Raw genomic sequence first — 20,076 nt, forward strand, 5'->3', positions numbered from 1 at the left:
TATTTTTAATCATGTTCCTAGTTCCCTTAAAAAGTTGATTGCATTTTTTTAGAAAAGAAAAAAGTTGTAAACAACTGAAAAGAACATTTTTGAGCGGAAACACACATACCTAAAAATGTTCCTTATTACCTTTACAATTTAAGATCTTGCTAAACAACAAATGGAAAGAAAAAGACAAAAAAGGAGAAACATGACATGCACGGTAGCCTGAAACAAGGGAATGTTGTGTAACCAAATAAGAAAATCTCTGTTTTTGGCGGTGGTTGGATTTTTGTTTGTTTGTTTTTAAATGGGACTGTAGTATTTGTGAAAGATGCCTGATTGCCAACACTTAGAGACTGATGTAATCCACTGTGAACATCCTTCATTTCTGGGCTGCATGGACTACATTAAAGACTGAATGGTTATTTCAGTCTCCACGATTGTTGTTTCCGCTTACCTAGAGGCACAATTGCAAAGAAAATATTTGTCCTTTAGGAACCAAATGGAGATTAAAAATCACGATCTTGCTACAAAGAGATTGAAGTACTCACAGGTCTTAGATGTTTGAGTAGATGATATCTATTCACCTGTTACAAAAATGAGAAACTTTACAATGTGTGTGTTCCACAGTAGTTGACACTGAAAAGTAAATGCTTCCCTTATTGCAATACTGCTGTAATTAGCTAAGGCTTTATTCTTATTTACATAAATGTAATTTAAGATCACTTTAAGGCCCTTATTTTTTTTTAATCAATCGTATATATTCCTACTACATAGCTTTATCTGCTATTTTACCACCACCTTCCTCATTTTTGCTATGAAAAAATTAACAATTAAAAGGAAGTGTCAAAGGGGAGACTATTCAGCTGCCCTGTCCTTTGACTGATTGTGATGCTAGTACCCACATAAGAAGAATAAAAAATTATCACTGCACATATAGACAGTGCCCTAGCAGAAGTCTCATTTCTAAATATTTCCTCCCAGCAGGTATATAAATACACACAAAAATCCAGTTTGTAGTTTGCTAATTACTTCTTCTTTTACTGGGTGTAGTGCTGGTAGAGTTTTTATGACCTGTTGCTTAGCAACTTTTATCAACAGCAGCAAAGCACTTTCCCTTTCCTTGACCTTGTTAAAGTTAGGCTTGATCACCTTTAGCACTCATCAGCTGAGGAAAATTATTTCTAAAGTAAGGTAAAGTTGCTGCTCAGCATCTATGAGCTGCATCCAGGATGAGCTATCTCTTCTTATCTCCTGAATTGCCTTTGCCCTTTAGTCCTCTCTCTCCTCAAGCTTTTAAAGAAATCCAACGCCATGCTGGGGAAGCCTGGAGACAGGAGGCTCAAAGAGAGGCCAACTGTGCGACAACCTATTCTGCTGGTTATGGAAAAAAGGAGCTGGCTGACCCCACAAGGTGGAGCACCAAACCCTCCTCTCCTACTAGGATAAACAGACCTCATCCACCAGAGTAAGGTTTATTCCTATTTAGTGGAGCCTACAATACGTAGTTTATGTGAGTGGAAAAATAAATTCCTCTTAGAGGTAGAGGCTAGGAGAGGTTTATTACACTAGGCCTTTCTTATTCTTCATCTCTTCTAAGAGGAATTTGAACATACTAAACTGGAATGAAACCTGACTGCTATAGAAAACGAGTAGGATCAGTTTAGAAATCAAGAATAACATAGAAAAAGATCACCTAATCAAATTCGGCAGGTTCTGTTTAAGACCCAGGGTTAAGTTAGCCACATTTCATTTTCAATCCTGGAATGGGAACAGCTAGTAAAGAACTGCAAGGAGGGTTTCTAATGAGATCATAAACTGCAAGGGCTCGTATTCTTTATGATGTCATCAGAATCTTAACCTAGAATCGTTTTATCATTGCCTTGCTACTCAGATTTTAATTCTAGATCTAGCTCTGTTTTATAAGTTAAAGAACTAGAGAAACATATATATACACACTACAGCTTATCTATCCATTTAACGATGGAGACAATTTTCACAATTCAGGCATTACATTCAAGAATTGATGGGGCAGGCTGTAGCTTCTCTCTCTTCCTCTCTGGTTTTTGGCTCCTGTCCTCTACCAGATTCTCTGAACCTGTTAGTAGAACAGCAATTAGCAGTAGTGCTGTATTGAAGAACAGTTGATGATATCATGCACACATCTTAGCGTATTCAAGTTTACACAGTGCTAGAAGATGGAAACATTTGCAGTGTACATGCTTATAAAAATCCATTTTTGATGAAATCCTTATTCAAGTCTAACAAGAAACAGGAACCATCCATCAAGAAATCTCAGAAAGTACTTGAAGGTCAAAAAAAATTGCCTCCTTTTGGTTCAGCATCCCTACTTGGTGGAAGCAAATTTAGTTTGCCACAGTAGCACGCTTTTTGCAAGCTGTCGAGAGAATGTGATGTCATTGTTTATCCTGATTAATATTGGGTCTGAGGGAAAACATCTGTTAGTATTTGTTGCCTGATAGAGCCAAAACATGTATATGACTCATGTCGTTAATCAGAAATAGAGTATTGAAAGACATTCAGTAACTTAGCAATTGCCTAAAGTCTGAGTTTGTGATATGCGAGTTGAGACCCCAGGTGTTACACGATTGCAACCAACTTGGCCTTCCCATATTGTTAAGTCTGAAGGGGGATCCCAGCTAGATGGGAGCAAGGCCTTGGTATGAAAAAGGGGTCCCAGTATGGAACCGCTGGCCTAACTAGAAGATCTAAAATACATAATGTTGTTCCTTTAAAAAACAAGCAAAAACCCCTTATAATGCAGGCTGAAGAGTAAAAATATATTACCTTACCAAAAAACTAAGGGTGAAATCCTGGCCAAATTTAAATCAATGGGAGTTTTATCACTGACTTCAGTGGGGCTAGGATTTCACCCTAAAATATGCTACGTTGTTGTAGGTGAGACTTTAAATGCCTAAATGTTATGAATTCTCAGGTACAGTTGCGGCACCAACCTAATTTTTGCTGCTCTTGAGTCTCACCTGCCATACATGGCATATGCAGGCCCCCTTCCTACTCATTATAAAAACAACTGTAATTCTGCTCCTCATATCATGGACTGTTCTCCACCCTGCGTCCTCTGTTACTCAATATATGGGCCCAAAACACTCTACATACACATATGAGCAGTTGTTTCTTCAACTCTGGGCTCCGTCCCCCTAGATTCACAATATAACTTTGTTCTGAGGGTTTTCTCTAGTTCCCATTCTAGGTGCTTCCCAGGTAAATTAAATCTGTGTTAGATCAGGAGAGCAGGCAGGGATATGTCTGCACATAGGTGAAGAATGCATCAGAATGGTGTACTAATGGGGAAGAGTTCGGACTGCATGCGGGAGGTGGGTTGGAGTACAGGGTTTGGAAATGAAGTAGGTTCTGGAACATTAATTGACAGTTTTCTGACTTGATGATATATGTATTCCTTCCTTTCATAATGTTGTAGCAAATTTGGGGCCTGTATTCTGCTGTACTAGTTCCCAAGAGGAGGAGGAAAAGGAAGATGTAGTGAACAACTTTCCCTCACCCAAGCAACAGAGCAGGATCTTTGAGAGAGTGAGGGGGAAGGCTTGCTGGCCTGTGCATCATGGCTCTAAGGGACAGAAATTTACCGTTTGGTTAATGGGGTGTCTTTCCAATGTACCAGGCAGCCAGTGCTGTCAGCACCACGCACTGAGAGCTCACATTACCCCCATTCACACAGTGACATTGTCCCTTCTGGCAGTGGAGAATCTTGCCCTGGCTAGCAGAGTTTTGTAGTTGATCACTATTCAATCTCACAATGCCAGACACAGCAGGATTTAGGGTAAAATATTCCAAAGCACCTCAGTAATTTAGGCATCTAAGTCCCATTTTCAAAAATGTTTTAGGCATTGAGGGCCAGATTTTTAAAGGGATTTAGGTGTTGGTCAGCTGAGTGCGCCAACATACAACCCCTGGGTTGCTTAGTGGAATTTTCAGCCCCAAGTTAGGTGGCTCCATGCTACCTATAGAATCCTTGGGGATAGTTAAGCACTTGAAAAGGGGGTTTTCACAAGTCAGCCATCTAAGCTAGCCAGGAGTGAAATGCTGAGAAGATTGGTGGGGAGAAGGGGGGCGGGTCTAAGGTGCCTAAGAAGCTGACCTGCTGTGCCTGGCTGATGAGCCACAGATAAGATTCCTTCTTCCATTCGGGACCCTTAGCTGCAAAGAGTTAAGAATTGTCAGAGAGACAACTCAGAGAGTTAAGAATTGTCTCCTGCGATCCTGCTCCTAGAGACATACGTACGAATCCTGTAAAACAACTATAGAACTAGAATAGCATCTCCCATGTAACATTTTGAAAAGTTATGCCTTATTGACCAGCTAGAGCATAATGAATGTTCTAAGTGCCAGGGGAAAAGAACAGACCTTTTTTGGTGCTTAATTCCCTAAGGTTTCTTCTGCCAAAGCAGCTTGTACTGGGCACTGTCAGAGACAGGATACCCAACCAGATGGACCATTGGGCTCTTGTTCTTGTGTTGATGGGCATGGCATTAAGAACCTAAATAAAACAGATATTAAAAAATGCCTGCATAACGTATTATAAATAAAGAAACTTGACCAATGACAAGGTAAAGATGCTGCAAATTTATCATATTGCACAAGCTTATAGAAATAAAGCAGCCTTTTGTTTGATCTAAAAGACTTAAACATTCTCTCCCCCTGTGTGTTCTCTAGAGTATTTATGGTAAACCAGCTTCATTATATACCTGGATATTACAACAGTGATAAACAAACTGCTTCAGATGACAAAGGTAAATCTAACACACTTGGTTATTCTGAAGATGGTTCCTTAGCCAATCTGGCAACCTCTGTGATTTCCAGATTCTTGTTACTGATGGAGCAATGACAATGATTTAGAGGTATGGAGAGATGTAGGTTGGGGGGAGAGTGAAAACACTTGGAAAGTTTCATGTAGATGGGAGGCAATGAAGAGACATTAACAGAGCAACTGGGAGCTGGCCAGAGCAGCTGCAGGATGACCGGGCCTGGGCTGCAGCGTTTACAGGCAGTGCCTAGATGGTGCTGTGGAGCAGTGTTCCTCAGCCCTGCAGCCACCAGCTAGCCAGAATCTGAGGCAAGGGCAGCTCAGCATTCAGTATGCCTCTGCGCCTTCTGGGGGTGCTCCCTCTAGCTAGTCTGGTCAAATGGGCCAGGCAACCCGGGCAGTTACCAAGTAGGCCACCAGTCCAGGACTGCCACAGAAAGATAAACAATTGTTTCAGGGAATTGTCAGATGAAAGACAAGCAGTTGCAAAATGGCCCATGGACAATGGGTACAAACAGGGGTTGACTGAAACTCAAAGGAACCTGGATCTGGTCCAACCGAAGTCCATCCTCCTCACCCTCCCCAATCAAATCTTTTCCCTCCACCTGTGGAAAATTCCTGGTTCCTGGCCCAGCCAATGCTACCTCCAGCACTTTCTGGGTAACGTCCCCCCATAGATCCAAAGTTTGTGGGTCCATCGGCCCCCTCTGATCCCAGGTCCCAAATCCATGGAGGCTAAGTTAATTCACCCATGGGAACAAAGGAACACTGGCTGCAGACACCATTTATTAAGGTCACTAAATGTCATCTGTCATTAGACACATTTTAATATTATATTTGAACACAGACTGCAGTAATTGCTACAATTTATTCCTCCTACTAAACTTAAACCATGGGATGTTTTAGTATGTCTGTCTATACATGTGTAAGCAGCATTATTTTTAAATAAAACACCCACAGCATTTCATTAATAGCAGCATAAGATTTGGGGATCACAATTACAGAAGTATAGTATTAACTCCTGGAGCTTCTTCACATAATTACAGTGTAGTATCATCACTTTCACCATCAGTCTTTCTCACTGTATAACACAATTTATTTCTGAAGTTAGAGTTCATGGATTGGGGATCTGGATTGGGGACTGGAGACATGCCAACAAATTAGGGCTATATTAAATGACCTTAATTAAAAATATATTGAAACTAAGATCTTTTTCAGCAAGACAGAGTTCAAGCTGTAATGTAGGTTTTATTTTGAAGCTGTTGGTGAACTTGTGAAAGGCAATTGTAAGTACTCTCCATCTACATTATCAATAGTTCATAAATAACAAATATCTAGCTGTCACTTCTGTAAGGAGGATGAGGAAAAATGAGCTACAGTAAAAGTGGAGATTTTTCTGTGAGAGAAGGTAAAAATTAAGTTTGTTACTGTTAGGGAATGTGACTCCCTACAGTATAATAGGGTGCTCCTTCTGGTTTCTATCATTTTGAGATATTTCAAATTCTTTCTAAACTCGCACAATTCAGCAAGATACGCAAGCACGAGTAGTCTGACTGAAGCCAATTATATTGATCTAATATTTAAGAAACACCTTATTTATTGTTGTCTCAATCATCTTCTGTGTAATAGTCTATATTAAAATACTAGTTAAAAACCTTCAACATTCTTTGTGATTTCCTATAACCATGGTAACTCAGCAATTGAAAGGTAAAGACTACATAACTTGGAGATGTACCATAAGTTCTAGTCATCCCAAAGCCTGCATGCTGCTGTGTTACAAGTATTCTTTATTATTATATGGGCCACATTATCATTACCCTCATTCACTTGAATGGGAGCTGCCAGCATGTAGCTGGGAACAAAATTTATCTGTCTTTTGTCTCTCTCTGTACCTTGAGAAACTGTACTGCTGAAGTCACTGACTGACAAAGTGTCAAGTTACCAGGTTAGTCTCCTTCACTTGTCTCCGCCAGAATTTTTTTTTGAAAACTACCAAAGAAACTTCCATGATGCTTTTCCACCACACCAATGAAAAGTGCCACATCAATGGTCCAAATAGAGTGGTAAACTCTCATCTGTCAAAGAATGGGAAGTCCCACTTCTACACTGGCCGTTTACCTCTAGCTATAGCTGAGTTTTGCAGAATGAAAATCCTTAAACACCAGTAACAATATTTTGCACGGATCTAGCACTTTGCATCTTCCTTGTGCTGTTTAAATCTTCAGCTCAGTAATCGTCTATACACCACTGTGAGGGAGGCAAGTATCACCTTGATTTTATAGGGGAGGAAACAGCCAAGGAGACGTTAAAGTGACTTGCCCAATAGCACACAGCAAGTCAGTAGTACAGCTGGGGGGATTACACCCCAGGAGGTTCCTGGCTCTCACTAGACTACACTGCTGTTTAAAAAGGTCATATCCCAGAATGGTGCACAAAGTTACAGTTTATTATTGATAATGATCTAATAAAGGGCTCTAGCTGTATTAAAGAGTCATTGTATAATATCTTTAATAATCCAGAATTAGCAACTCAGTAAAAGAATTGTAGCATTCCATTGTTATGGGGCAGCGATGCATCCATAGTTATTTCTCATTGCTCCATATATGCATTTTTTGTGCAGGTTGTTTCAACACAGTTTTAATTAAAACAAATCGCATTCAAAAAGTAGATGTAAATAAATATTTGTAACTAACATTTATATTACTTAGTATATTATACTCAGCTCTCAGATCTTGTTTAACTATTTAACCCAGATTGTGCTTCTTGGACCCATGTGCACCGGTGGGGCTCTTTCCCCACCACTGCAGTGGCGACCTGGCATGGTCCATGCTCTGCACTGGTCAAGTGGAAGGGACCGGCCAGGTTAGGGGAAGGATGCATATTGCCCCACATCTGACCAAGTTTCAAGGAAAGTTCCAAGGAAATTTCTCTGATAATTTAATAAATATAAGCCCAGGTTGTATTACTTTTCTGCCCAAATGTGCTGGAGGCAGCCATGGTCAGCGGAGAACCTGGTATTACAGTTCCAATGGACTGGTGTTGCTGGGGAGCCAGTGGGTGGGGTGGGAGAAGGTGGCTGCTGAGGAGGCACAAAGCCTCCATGCAGATGGACCTGATATCCTTCAGATCCTTGGGGAGCTGCCAAGTTTGGGAGCAGGCCTTGGGCCTTTCATTCAGGGAGGCAAACCTGCTCCTCACATGGCAAAATGTGGCAGGCAAGGTGAATAACTGCAAGGAGATCACCTCCTCTGTGGCCCCATCCCACAAAATTTCCCCAGGAGGGTGGAGGATGAGCTGGGGAGACACTGTTTAATTTGGTAGCCTAATTTTCCTCTCTGTGTATATTTGTGTACTGTAAAATTCAACAAAACATCTGTTGAACTTAAAAACGATAATCAACTTGATAATGTATCAAGAAATTGGACTGAACATTTTACTCACTCTAAGGCTTTCATTTCTTGTTTTCCTTCCAGGCAAATGCTATGAATATCCAGGTTACAGAGACGATTCAAAGTATCTCGGACAACGAGTAGTAAGTACAGAATTTGAAGTGAATTTGTACCTGATCATTTAAATCTATAGATCTTGTGTTGACAATAGAAGGCATCAGCATTTTATCCTAGTCAAATGACTGAAGATTTATAAACAAATGGTTAGCTGCTTGTGTCTGTTGTTCTTCGAGATGTGATGCAGACGAGTATTCCATGTGGGCATGTGCATGCCCCACTCACTTGAGCCAGAGAACTTTGCCTAGCAGTACCCTTGGGGGGGGCGCTTGTGCCCTGGAGCCGTATATAAGGCTCCTCCCCTGCTCATATAAGGATGGCACTGCCCCCAAACCCCTCAGTTCCTTCGCACCGAATATCAGGAGTACAGACTCTGATGCAGACAGGATGGAGGGTGGATCATGGAATACATCTCGAAGAACAAAAGCAACAGATGGGTGTTTTTTCTTCTTTGAGGAGATGCAGCTGTGCGTTCCTTGTGGGCCACTCGCAAACAGTACTAATAGGAGGCGGGGCTCTGAGTGTACTTACAGAAGGACTACAGGACTGCCTTCCCAAAGTTTGGATTTCATCTGGACGCAGCCTTAATGGCATAGTGGTTTGCAAAAGTACGCACAGAGGACCAAGTAGCAGCCCTGCAAATGTCCAATATAGGAACGTCACCTAGAAATGCCGTTGACATCACCTGAGTTTTCATGGAATAAGCTCATATCCCTTGAGTCAGCGTAGTCTGGGCTATTTCATGCTGTCATGATACAGGAAGTCATCCACCTGGACACTGTCTGTGAAGAGACTGCTTGACCCTTCATTCAGTCTGCATATGAAACAAATAGAAGAGGTAAGGAATGGAAAGGCTTAGTTCTATCCAGATAAAAAGCTAAACATTACTTGACATCCAATGTGCGAAGATGCTGCTTCTCTGGGATTGTACGCAATTTAGGGAGGATATTTAACTTGGTTCAAGTGAAACTGGGAAATCACCTTAGATAAAAACTTTAGGGTGTGGCCGCAGGGGTCCTTTGTCTCTACAAAACTGAGTGTAAGGAGGCTCTGCCATCAAAGCCTGAAACTCACGCACTCTCTTTGCAGATTTACTGCCACAAGGAAGGCATTTTTCTGACACACAAAGGGGAAAGAAGAAGTTGCCAGAGGCTCAAATGGAGGTCTCATAAGAGCCTCTAAAACTGAATTAAGGCCCTACAAAGGAACCAGCTCTTTAACTGATGTGTGGAGATGAGTGACTCCTTTCAAGAACCTCACTGCCATGTAATTTGAAAACACCAACTTCCCACGCATAGGTGGATGAAATGCCAAAATTTCCACCAGGTGGACTTTATAAGACCAGAAGACTGAAGGTATAACAGATACTGGCTTGTATCCAGGATATTTTGGAGTGTCGGTTGATCTCCCTGGGCTAACTATCATACCGAGAATCACTTCCATTTGGTTGAATAGGCTGCCCAGTGGAGGGCTTCTCCCTGTCAAGCAAGACCTGCTGGACACACTCTGAACATCAGTCCTCCTCCTCCTCATTTAGCCATGCAGTCACAACCAGGGAGTTAGGGGCCTGGCGAGAGTAGAAACCCTCAAACCCTTGCATGGGAACGAACTATTGTTTCTCTGAATGCTTTGCCATAAGGGCAATGAAGAGGGGGTATTCCAGAGGGCCTGTGCAGGCCTTTAATTTATTGGGAGGGCTACTCTCTCTGGAGCTGATGATTGGAGAATATCCAGCAGTTTATGCATAATCTCCTGCAGGAATTCCCTGTGGATGCCCAAAGTAGTGGTCATATTCCTCTGGAGCTCCTGATACACTTTAAAATCCTCGGGCACCGAGGGAGAGGAAGATTCTGTCATGGTAGAGTCATCCAGGGAGGGTAAGGAGGCGGTTCACTGCGCCAATAATGAATCATGTTCTTGCACCACAGGATTGGGTCAGAAGAGCCCCGTAGGTGCTGAGGGAATGGACTCAGTGGTCACTTCCAGCTGAGACAGTATGGGAGCAGGAGTCACTTGCGGGACCAGTGATATCTCTCTGGATTAGGTCAAGGAGTAGGACACTAGGGACTGTGGAGTGTCCCAGGGATTCCAAGGAAACCACTAGGTATACAGATAAGGTATTGGTGGTCAGTAGGCACCAAACCAAGAGCCCCTATCCTGATCTCAGTACTGATAGGGATCAAAGGGCAATCTGACGAGGACACTGACCTGGATCTTGAGGAATCTTGGAGGTTCTGTGGTGACAAACGGGGGAGCCAGCCCTGATAGGCCAAACAACTGATCAGACTCATCTGAAGCCCAATATGGAGGCATCATCGGTATAGCACCAATGGCACCAAATGGAACCCACTCCTGCTTGGTACCAGGAGAAACACTGGCACCGAGGCCAGTACCAAACTAGATGACGGGATCTGCCACCATTACAATGACAGGACCCAAGGATGCACAACATTAAGAGGGTCTTCGGTGCCAGACCCAGTCTTGATGCCACAGTCTGCAGCCCAGGTGATGTGAGCTGCGGTGCTGACAGACCTGGCGGCTCTGCAACCTGGCCAGAAGGTGATGGAGGCAGAATGGAGGAAGAGCTGGTAAAAGTCATAGCACTGGAGAACTCCTGAACTAGAGTCCAGGACTGAGAGGCAAAGAATGTCGGGTGCTGCCTGGTATGCTATTGGCATGGAGATGGTTGGCTCTGGTGCCGTCGTCGTCGGTACTGGACTCAATGGATACCCCGTGGCTGAAACCGCTGGGGACCGCTGCCTGGGGCCGCAGACTGAGGCTGCTCCGCTGGCCCGGGACTGCTGCCTGGGGCTGCCCGAGCAGCGGCTGGTGTGGCTGTCCCCAAGGCAGCCTGAGCATCTGCCCTGGAGCATCTGCATGGGCAGCCCTGGGGTCAGGCATACTGGCTGCTGCAGAAGTCATGGAAGTTGCAGGAAGTCATGGAATCTGTGACTTCTGTGACCTCCGTGACAGACACAGAGTTCTACTCACAGCCTGCTCCAGAAGGTGCTTCTTCAACCACAAGTCTCTTGACCCGAGTCCTCTTTGGTGCTCCATCTGCAAGTTATTCACAATCTTTAATGTGTCCCTCACTAAGACACAACAAGCACCTTGGGTGGGGGTTGCTGCTGGGGATGGCCGCCCTACATGATGTACAATGCTCGAACCCCAATGAGGGCATCTCACAGGGAAGCCAACTACTCTACTAACACAAAACTAACTTTTAAACTACATCTAAGATACTGTTACTACTATATACAAGCAAAGTTCTCAGAAAACTGATGGTGGAAGTGTGAGGTGAAGACACCAAACAGCTCTGACTCTAGCCATGGGCGGTGAGAAGGAACAGAGGGGTTTGGGACGGCACCACCCTTATTTGGCCAGGGGAGGGGATACATCGGCAAGGTGTGAGCGCCTTCCCTACAGGGGTTGCTAGGCAAAGTTCTCCGGCTCTGGTGCACAGCATGTGCACATGCCCACATGGAATATACGGCTGCAACTACTTGAAGAAGATTATAAATTATGATGGGAGAAACACACATGAAGAAAATGGGGGTAATTAAACCAATCTACTCAGCATCAATTTGACTTCAGTTAGACAAAGGCGTTCATTTTGGGACAGCCCACTTCAGGCAAACTAGAAAGAGAATTTAGGAGAAAGCAACAAAGATACAAGGTTTGGAAAATAAAACCTGTGAGGAAAGAGTTAAAGACTAGAGCATGTGTAGTCTGCAGAAAAGACAAGTGAAGGGGTAAGGATGCAGTGCTCTTGTCTTTATTGTAATATCTGCAGATGTATTTGAATTAACAAAGCAATAAAGGCTTTTGGTGCTGCATTTTCTTTTTAATGCTTATTGGTTGAAGTAATTGCATCTGTTATTGTGTTCATTAGGAATACCTGCTGGGCTTCTATGGCCAATGACTTGAGAACAAGACCTATTGGAGGTCAAAACATTGGAGGGTCTGCTCTGAATAGCTCCCAGTGGGCAATACATTTAAAATGGGTTTAATGTTTTACCACTTTTAAATACTGTTCTGTTTTTCCCCTCTATCTGGCCTGCCTTAGTATTGCATTTTTGATTGTTTGGAGTCTAATTAGCCATTTGGCAATGGACTTGGAAGATGTACCCTCATCAATTTAGTTTTGTGACTTCTTTGTAAGGGCAAGTTATTGCACCACTGAAGTCGATGGAAGTTTTGATATTGACTTCATTTGGAGGAAGATTGAGCCCTAAATGCTAGCCTGTATTTCTTGAATGGCACTGGGGCATTTGCTCAACCATCCTGTCATCATTCTGTGTGCTAAACTACACACACACACACATACACTCTCTCTCTCTCAGAAGCTATACCTGCTAATCATAGATAATACTCAGAGATAGTGGGCCTGATTTTCAGAAGTGCTGGAGCTCCTATTGATGTCAGCTGGAGTTGTGAGTAGGCAGCTCTTCTTAAAATCAAGCCCATATAATAAAAAATGCCTAGTTACAGCAGGTCTGCTTGCTTTCACATATCACTGCAGTGCTCTCATTTCTGTTTGCTGCTGCTCTGTGGAACTGTTAGGACAGCATCACACAATATATCTGAATATAGACACTTGCTCGTGATGTATTGTGATGTACTCAGATTGGCAGCCTTGGTAAAAGGAGCAGTGATTTGTTACTGTCTTTATACAGGTGTATCAAAATATGTACTGTGGTGCTTCAAAGCCACATCAGGCAGCTCAGAACAGGATAAAAAATGCCAGTGAAAATGGTGAGTATAACCCTAAATCACTCCCCCGAGGCCTCATTTGCTTCCCTAAAATATAAAGCTTCCATGTTTCAAATTCCCTGCTGGTTTTCAGCCTATTTTTTTTCACCTCTTCATGACAGGGGGCAGAACGATTAAGAACATGAAAAATTTTGCAGTGGAGAGTCAGAAGATGCAGACTACACCACACAAGGTAAAGTCCTATAGCTGTCATGTAAGTAGATTTCATTGTATAACTTTTCTAGAACAGGTCCCTTGTGTGGCCTAGGCAGAAGACCCAGGTTCTAGAGCTACTCAAAACCAGCCATCTTCTCTGAAGGAAGAAATTCAAATCCCTCTTTATAACACCTCTGCGCTTTCTTCCATGCAGCTTCCAGTACACAGTATGCCCAGGAGCTGGGCAAATTTTCTGATCAAAACTTTTTTCAGCAACAAATGCAGATTTGGGCGAACTGAAACGTTTTAAAAATTCATGCAGAATTCACCAAATTGTTTCTGTCAGAAAAAAAATGCCCCCAAAATCCAACTGTTTCATTTTAACGTTTAAAAACGGAAACATTTTGATTTTTTTAATTCAAATTTTTCTTTAATTAAAAAAAAGGCTTTAAAAAGCTCAAAATCAAAATGAAACATTTAGAAACAAAGCATTTATTTCCACCCCAAACAATTTTATTGGAATTGCCAGCAAACCAAATAATATCAGTTCTTTGCACAACTCTAGGTATGACCTTCTTGAACTCATCCATAGAGCCTCTACCCTGTCCATATTTAAGTCCCTCTTAAAGACCCATTTTTGTCATGTGGTTTACAGTGAATCAAGTTGATTTGTATAGCAATTGCCTATTATTGTTCCCATTTTCCTAGCCTCTGTTTACTTGTCTATCAGTCTTTATATTGTGATCTCCTCTGAGTAGGTACCATCCTTCTCAAATATTTGGAAAGTGCCTAGCAGTGCCCATTATGTGCTATAAATGAACAACAACAAATCCCACTTTTGCAAAGCCATTTTGTGCCAATTTCTTCACTGACCATATCTTTGCACTTTCTTGGAGGTGAGCCGTCTACCTATTACTAACATTGCAATTGATTCAACTTTATTGTGTGTCAGAATCTCCTACCTTGTAAATTCTGACAGATCTTTCTCCAGTGCTAGATTGCCAGGCAAGGTAGAGATCTTGACAGCAAGAGACACTTGTCAGATGTAATCTTCTGTACCACTGCTGAAGATGGTAAGGGAAATAATGATGCATCACCTACCACTTAAAATCATGGTGTTGGATAAGGTTTCCCACCAGTCCACTCTCAAAATGCTTCTGGCTTCTCTCCAGCATATATAGAACTTCCTTCACAAGTGTGAGTGATACTTCAGAATAAAGTCCTAGCTCAGAATCCCAGGACTTCCTGATTTACACTATGTTTTTTGGGTCTGTCTCATCACAATGAGGCTAAATGATGTTGATCCAGATGTAAAGACATAAAAAAGACTAAAAGCACCAGATAGTATCGTGGTTGGTGCTCTAAAGATACAAGCTAGAGGTCTTTGGCACTGATAGAACTTCAATATCGCCAGCTAGGTAAATCTGCTTTATAGAGTCATGAAACAAACTTTCAATCAACTTAATCTAAACTTGAAGGAAAATCTCTCTTTTTTTCATATCAGATGTAGAAGCAATTAAAATATAAAAAGCAAATCAAACATCTATGCTCTAAAATATATTCCATTATATACACACATTTTCCAGAAACTTAAGAGACCAGCAAACACCGAGAGACTAAAATACCAAGAGTTAAAAATTCACAGAATCCATAGAAGGTTCACCTTTGTGGTTCAGAAGAGACACCTCTTTATTCTGTTTTGCCTTCTGATCAGGGTTCTTTGAAGCCGTCTTCCTGCAGAGAAGAAGAAGAAGAAAAAAGATGTTGCCACTAAAATAAAAAAGCAAAGTGATTTACTGCTATATGGTATTTAACTATAATCTGGTATTTGCAACATTTCTTATGCTAAATAAAGGAAACACTGTAGTGAGGTAAATTTAGACGTTTTGGCAACCTAAACAAAGCAGGAAGAGTAGATGTATTTGATCAAAGGATGGGAAGGGACAGTTACTTACCTATGATTGATCTTCTCTGAAGATAAAATTTGACTGAATTCCTGGTTTTGAGTCTTGTGCTTTTGGTGTGAGATGGAGAGCTAGTGGGAGTTCTTCACTTAAGTTATTTTGCTCTGGGTAGGTGAGTGTCATGAACAGACTGTCAGTGTCTCAGCAGCAAAGTGCTTCTAATCCCCCCTGAATAGTTTATGCCAGAAATAAATATTTATACCAGGGGTAGGCAACCTATGGCACGCGTGCCAAAGGCGGCACATGAGCTGATTTTCAGTGGCACTCACACTGCCCGAGTCCTGGCCCTGGTCCGGGGGACTCTGCATTTTAATTTAATTTCAAATGAAGCTTCTTAAACATTTTAAAAACCGTATTTACTTTACATACAACAATAGTTTAGTTATATATTATAGACTTATAGAAAGAGACCTTTTAAAAAATGTTAAAATGTATTATGGCACGTGAAACCTTAAATTAGAGTGAATAAATGAAGACTCGGCACACCGCTTCTGAAAGGTTGCTGACCCCTGATATATATGATAGTATGATCAGAAAGAAAGTAATCAAAAGCTTTTACTTCCCAACTTTCAGTGGAAGTTGAGTAGGCAAGCAGGGAAGCAAGTCAAATGATAACTTCAGAGAAGCTAACTTGCAGGTTAATTTTCCCTTCTCTGCACAGACTAAATTGACTGGATTACTACTCTTAGAGGCTAAAAAACTTAAAAAGGGCTCCACAAAACAATGCATTTTCCAAGCCATAAAGAAACAAATTATCTATGGTTGTTTTGTGTGTCTCAGATCACTGTGGAGAATTCCTGAAACCACCTCTACTGCCAAATAGGAAGTGGGATATTTGGGAAAATATTGAATAGATGATAAAAAGCCAATGGCAGGACCACATACGGCTTGCACTCCTGTCAAGAAAAATGAAAGAACAAACATTCTTTTTGCATAGTTACCTAGTGGAGGAGCTGGACCATACACTAGCAAAGTAGGAAAAAAGACTCTCATTCCTGTAACAGAAAAACTGTTGGAAAAGGACCACCTTAATAAAGAATCTGCAGGGACTCTTCCCTGTGGAAACTACTTTGGGGATCTGATTCAAAGCCCATTGGTCAGATGCATTGTTGGTAGTAGTGGCCAGGAACCGAAATTTCTGTTCCATGTGAAATTCTGACATTTTGGGGGGAAAAATTAATTAAGAATCTGAACAAAAAAGTTTGCTTTAGGTCAGTGAACATGTTTTAATTCATTTCTATGTTGACTTATTTTAATTGTATTTTAAATTGTATTATTTTACACATAATTTAAACAAATTTCAATACAAAATCATTTCAAAATTAAAATCACAACGTTCCATTCTTATAAGCTTGAAATTGAATGATTTGCCCTTATCAAAATCCTCATTTTGATTTTTTTCCCCCAAAACAAAATTTCATCCAAATTGATGTGTCCCTGTAGAATATTTTGAGGTAAATGGATTGGCATTTTCTGCTTGAAAAACACTCAGAAAATTTTCAGTCAGCTCTAATTGCTGGCTTTTATTTTTGCTTTCTTCTGAGTCATCAGTGGCATTTAGTGGAGCAGGATACCAAAACAGAGGAACCAATGATGTGATCCAGGCAGAACAAATCCTATTTCTGCATAAGGGACAGAGGACAGAAGACATGCATGTGTGAATGCCAACTTATTTCACCGGATACAGCCTGTGAGGAAACACAATTGTAGATTGTTCCATAACTACCTGTCATATGAGTTGGAATTTGACTAGGATACTGAAAAGTGCCAAGTGATCTTTAATCAACACAAGTGGCCATGATGCTGACTGCAAAGGTGGAACCTCCAGCAGCTGTGTTCAGCACCACACCAGGCTTTGATTCATCACTAAGAGTATGTCTATAATGCAGTCACAGGGTGTGACTAAAGCTTGAGTAGACATACTGGAGCTAACTTTAATCTAGCTAGCTTAGGTACTGGCAGTGTGTACTGACACATGGGATAGCCCCATGAGTAATTACCCAGGGTACTGGGTGGGCTTGTACACCCCACATGCTGCCATGGCTTCACTGCTTTGGCACCTAAGCGAGCTAAATTAAAGGTAGCTTAAGTATGTCTATTGGAGCTGCAGTCGCAACCCATGACTGCAGTATAGACAAATGGGAGGAGTGCCTCCCATTGAAACATCTGCACCACCTACCACTGAAAGGTCTTATGAGATCTTCTATTCAAAAATTAACCCAGCCTCATACGCTTTAGTTTTATGGGAGTGGACAGGCTAACACCACAAGGTGATATGGCTGCAGTCATGTTACTGAAATGTTAAAGCAATTCATACATATATAAGCTTTTATAATGCACTTAGATGTGATTTAAATTTTATTATAAAATTACTGACCGTATCAGAGAGACCACCGAAAAACAACAACAATCTCGAAAGACATTTTATGCATAAAATGTGGTATCGAGAGATGTCTGAACTTTGGGAAAGTGATCTGTCTGTGGCCCCTTAATTATCTACATCTGCCTGGTTTGAGTGGAGAGAGAAGACTGCTGCTTCCAGTTCTCTCGAGAGAAATCTGTCACTTTTTGAATAAGAATGAATCTTGACTGATGAAAATGAGATCTCTGCACTGTACCACCATGTAATGGGTTTTATTTATTTTTAATTGAAATGCTTACTTAAAAGATAGTGCAAATTCCTTAATTACATTAACATTCTGTTTAGCTTTTTCATTAGGTTCTACTTACATAGTCACATTAGAAATAGCTAGATATACAAAAATGAACTCTTAAAGATGATTGCGTAATAAATATTTAGAGTGCAAACAGGCATCAGTCTAGTTACACAAGAAAAAGGAGCTATTCAGTTACATTTAAGAAATGTCTCTTGTATGAGTGACAGAGAGCAATATATGCCTAGAGCTTTATTCTACAGCATCATGCTTATAGAGCAATAACTCCTGCAAATATTGGTTCATATTTACACTCCCATACCAATTATTATTTAGCAAGAGATACTAATGGTTTATAAGTAGTAGGGCAACAGTTCCGTGTTATAATGCATTACAATTCTATGTAATGCATTATAAAAAAATCTATTTGTTCAAACAATACAAGAGATTTTAGTCATGTGAATTAATTTGTTCCTAATAATAATCTATTCTGCTGGATCTAGCAGGAGATTTTGCATTAGCTTTTCAGCTTGTTTTAGAGTGAATGATTTTTGTAGGAATCCCAGATTGCTTTTTGCCTTAAACCCATCCATCCAATGGCTGCTCTAGGTCTCCAATGAAGACCCCCTTGGAACTTACTGTTCACTTGGATTGTGTTTTCCACATGAATGAAGGGCAGAAAGTTGTTTTTTGACCAGGACGCAATCACTGCCAGTACTTCAATCTCTCAGCTGATGGGCTGTGGAAAGTGAAATGGCCTTTCCTCTTAGGCCTACACTGACGTCAGGATTTGCCATTAAAATGTGGGTCTCCCAAATTGCACCAGAATATCCTGGCCACCTTCAAAACTGTAATTATAAGAAGTGAGCACAAGGGTGAATGGGAAGTAATAGAAAATATGTCCTACTTTTTGGCACCTTTAAACACTGAAATATGTGATGGGTTCTAAAACCCAAGTCAATTGCCACTGTCTGAGGCAAATGTTTCTGTGAAACTCCCAATTGGATATTCTATGAAACCCTTTTAAAAATCAAATCTTTTGTTCCAGCCCTTGGCTGAAGATTCCAGGCTTCAATCAAAAATAGCAAACAACTTCACAAGTCCTTACCTATGGTCTAGCCAGCTACAAAATGAGACCCTTTTAGCGTTACTGGTCACATCAGGCCAGAAAGAACATCAGCGTGGGGAGTATGAGCACAGTAATCAGAGCTAAAGAGCACTTTGCTATGTTTTATTAAAACAGGCAACTTTCCAGCAGAGTAACAAGCCTGAGTTTGTCGTTTCAATGAATCACTGGTTGAAGAAAGCTGGAAAAGAAGGTATATTAGTTTTAAAATCTATAAAGGTAAAAGCATAGTGGGAACACCAGGTTTCTGTATTACAGAGGACAATACAATAACATGGGCCACCATTTCAGTAACTCTGTTCTTAGTCCATATTTTTCTTAGAGATTTTTTCCATGTGTGAGGGAAGGGGCAACTCAAAATATTAGACACAATTCGGGGAAGGGAAAAAAAGAACAGAAGCATGAAAGCTTCCAAGAATGGGAAGTTGTCACCAATTATGTAAAAGTAGGCAAGCAGACTGAAGAATCAGATCATTCAGTACTGCTGCATCTCATCAGTATTGTTACTGCACAGCAGTCACTCATGGAATTCAGTCCCTCTTATAGATATTCTCACATCCAACTTGTAAAAATCAGCTGCTCTGCACATGCATGCAAGCACAACAGCTGGACTGACATGCGGCATAGCCATATCTCTAGCCTACATAGTATCTTGGGATACTAATACTATGCAACATCTAGTCTTGATGTTGGATAGTATCTTGCAACTGTGCAAGATACCGGGCAACATTGATGCAAGATGCTATGCAAGAGCTGTGCAACATGTTTGTAACAAGACCACAAGCCAAATAAAACCATGTTCTTACTGGGTTTAGATAGAAGCTCAAAACTTAGCTTAGATTTGTTAAAACATTTGTGACTCTTGAGCAGATTTTTGGTTTCATACCAAAAGGGTGTGAGATTCACAGATCGACATGATTTTCATGAGAAGCCAACTGAAACTTAGTAATCTCAAGTGAACTTTGCATTGAGTTTTTAGGCACAGGAGGTGCAAACCCACAGAAAGTAAAACTGACGGAAAGGTTTTCATATGAAACAACTGTGAATTGAAGCTAGTGAGTTTCAACACAGCTCCTAGGGCCTGATCCAATTCCTATTCTAGTCAATAGGAATCTTTTCCCTGACTTGAATA

The 20,076-nt window shown here is 41.2% G+C and overlaps 1 protein-coding gene across 1 annotated transcript; it reads left to right on the top strand.

Annotated features, from left to right (window-relative positions):
* The first annotated feature begins 967 nt into the window (after nt 1–967).
* LOC311519288 (uncharacterized protein C4orf51 homolog) lies at nt 968–19,179 on the top strand. Its single transcript, XM_084625674.1, has 6 exons — nt 968–1,450; nt 4,696–4,772; nt 8,260–8,318; nt 12,969–13,047; nt 13,167–13,237; nt 19,062–19,179. The coding sequence occupies exons 1-6, from the start codon at nt 1,215–1,217 to the stop codon at nt 19,173–19,175; spliced, it is 636 nt and encodes a 211-aa protein (XP_084481800.1). The 5' UTR covers nt 968–1,214; the 3' UTR covers nt 19,176–19,179.
* Nucleotides 19,180–20,076: the final 897 nt, after the last annotated feature.

This window comes from Lepidochelys olivacea, assembly GCF_965140295.1.
Source record: "Lepidochelys olivacea isolate rLepOli2 genome assembly, chromosome: 4".
NCBI lineage: Eukaryota > Metazoa > Chordata > Testudines > Cheloniidae > Lepidochelys > Lepidochelys olivacea.

What these genes read in the sequence shown, in the direction of transcription:
- LOC311519288 (XM_084625674.1), top strand. Translation starts at nt 1,215, where the DNA reads ATGAGCTATCTCTTCTTATCTCCTGAATTGCCTTTGCCCTTTAGTCCT. An exon ending in AAAAAATGCCAGTGAAAATG is followed by an intron (nt 13,048 to 13,166) that starts GTGAGTATAACC and finishes TCTTCATGACAG; the next exon opens with GGGGCAGAACGATTAAGAAC. An exon ending in TGCAGACTACACCACACAAG is followed by an intron (nt 13,238 to 19,061) that starts GTAAAGTCCTAT and finishes TTATTAAAACAG; the next exon opens with GCAACTTTCCAGCAGAGTAA.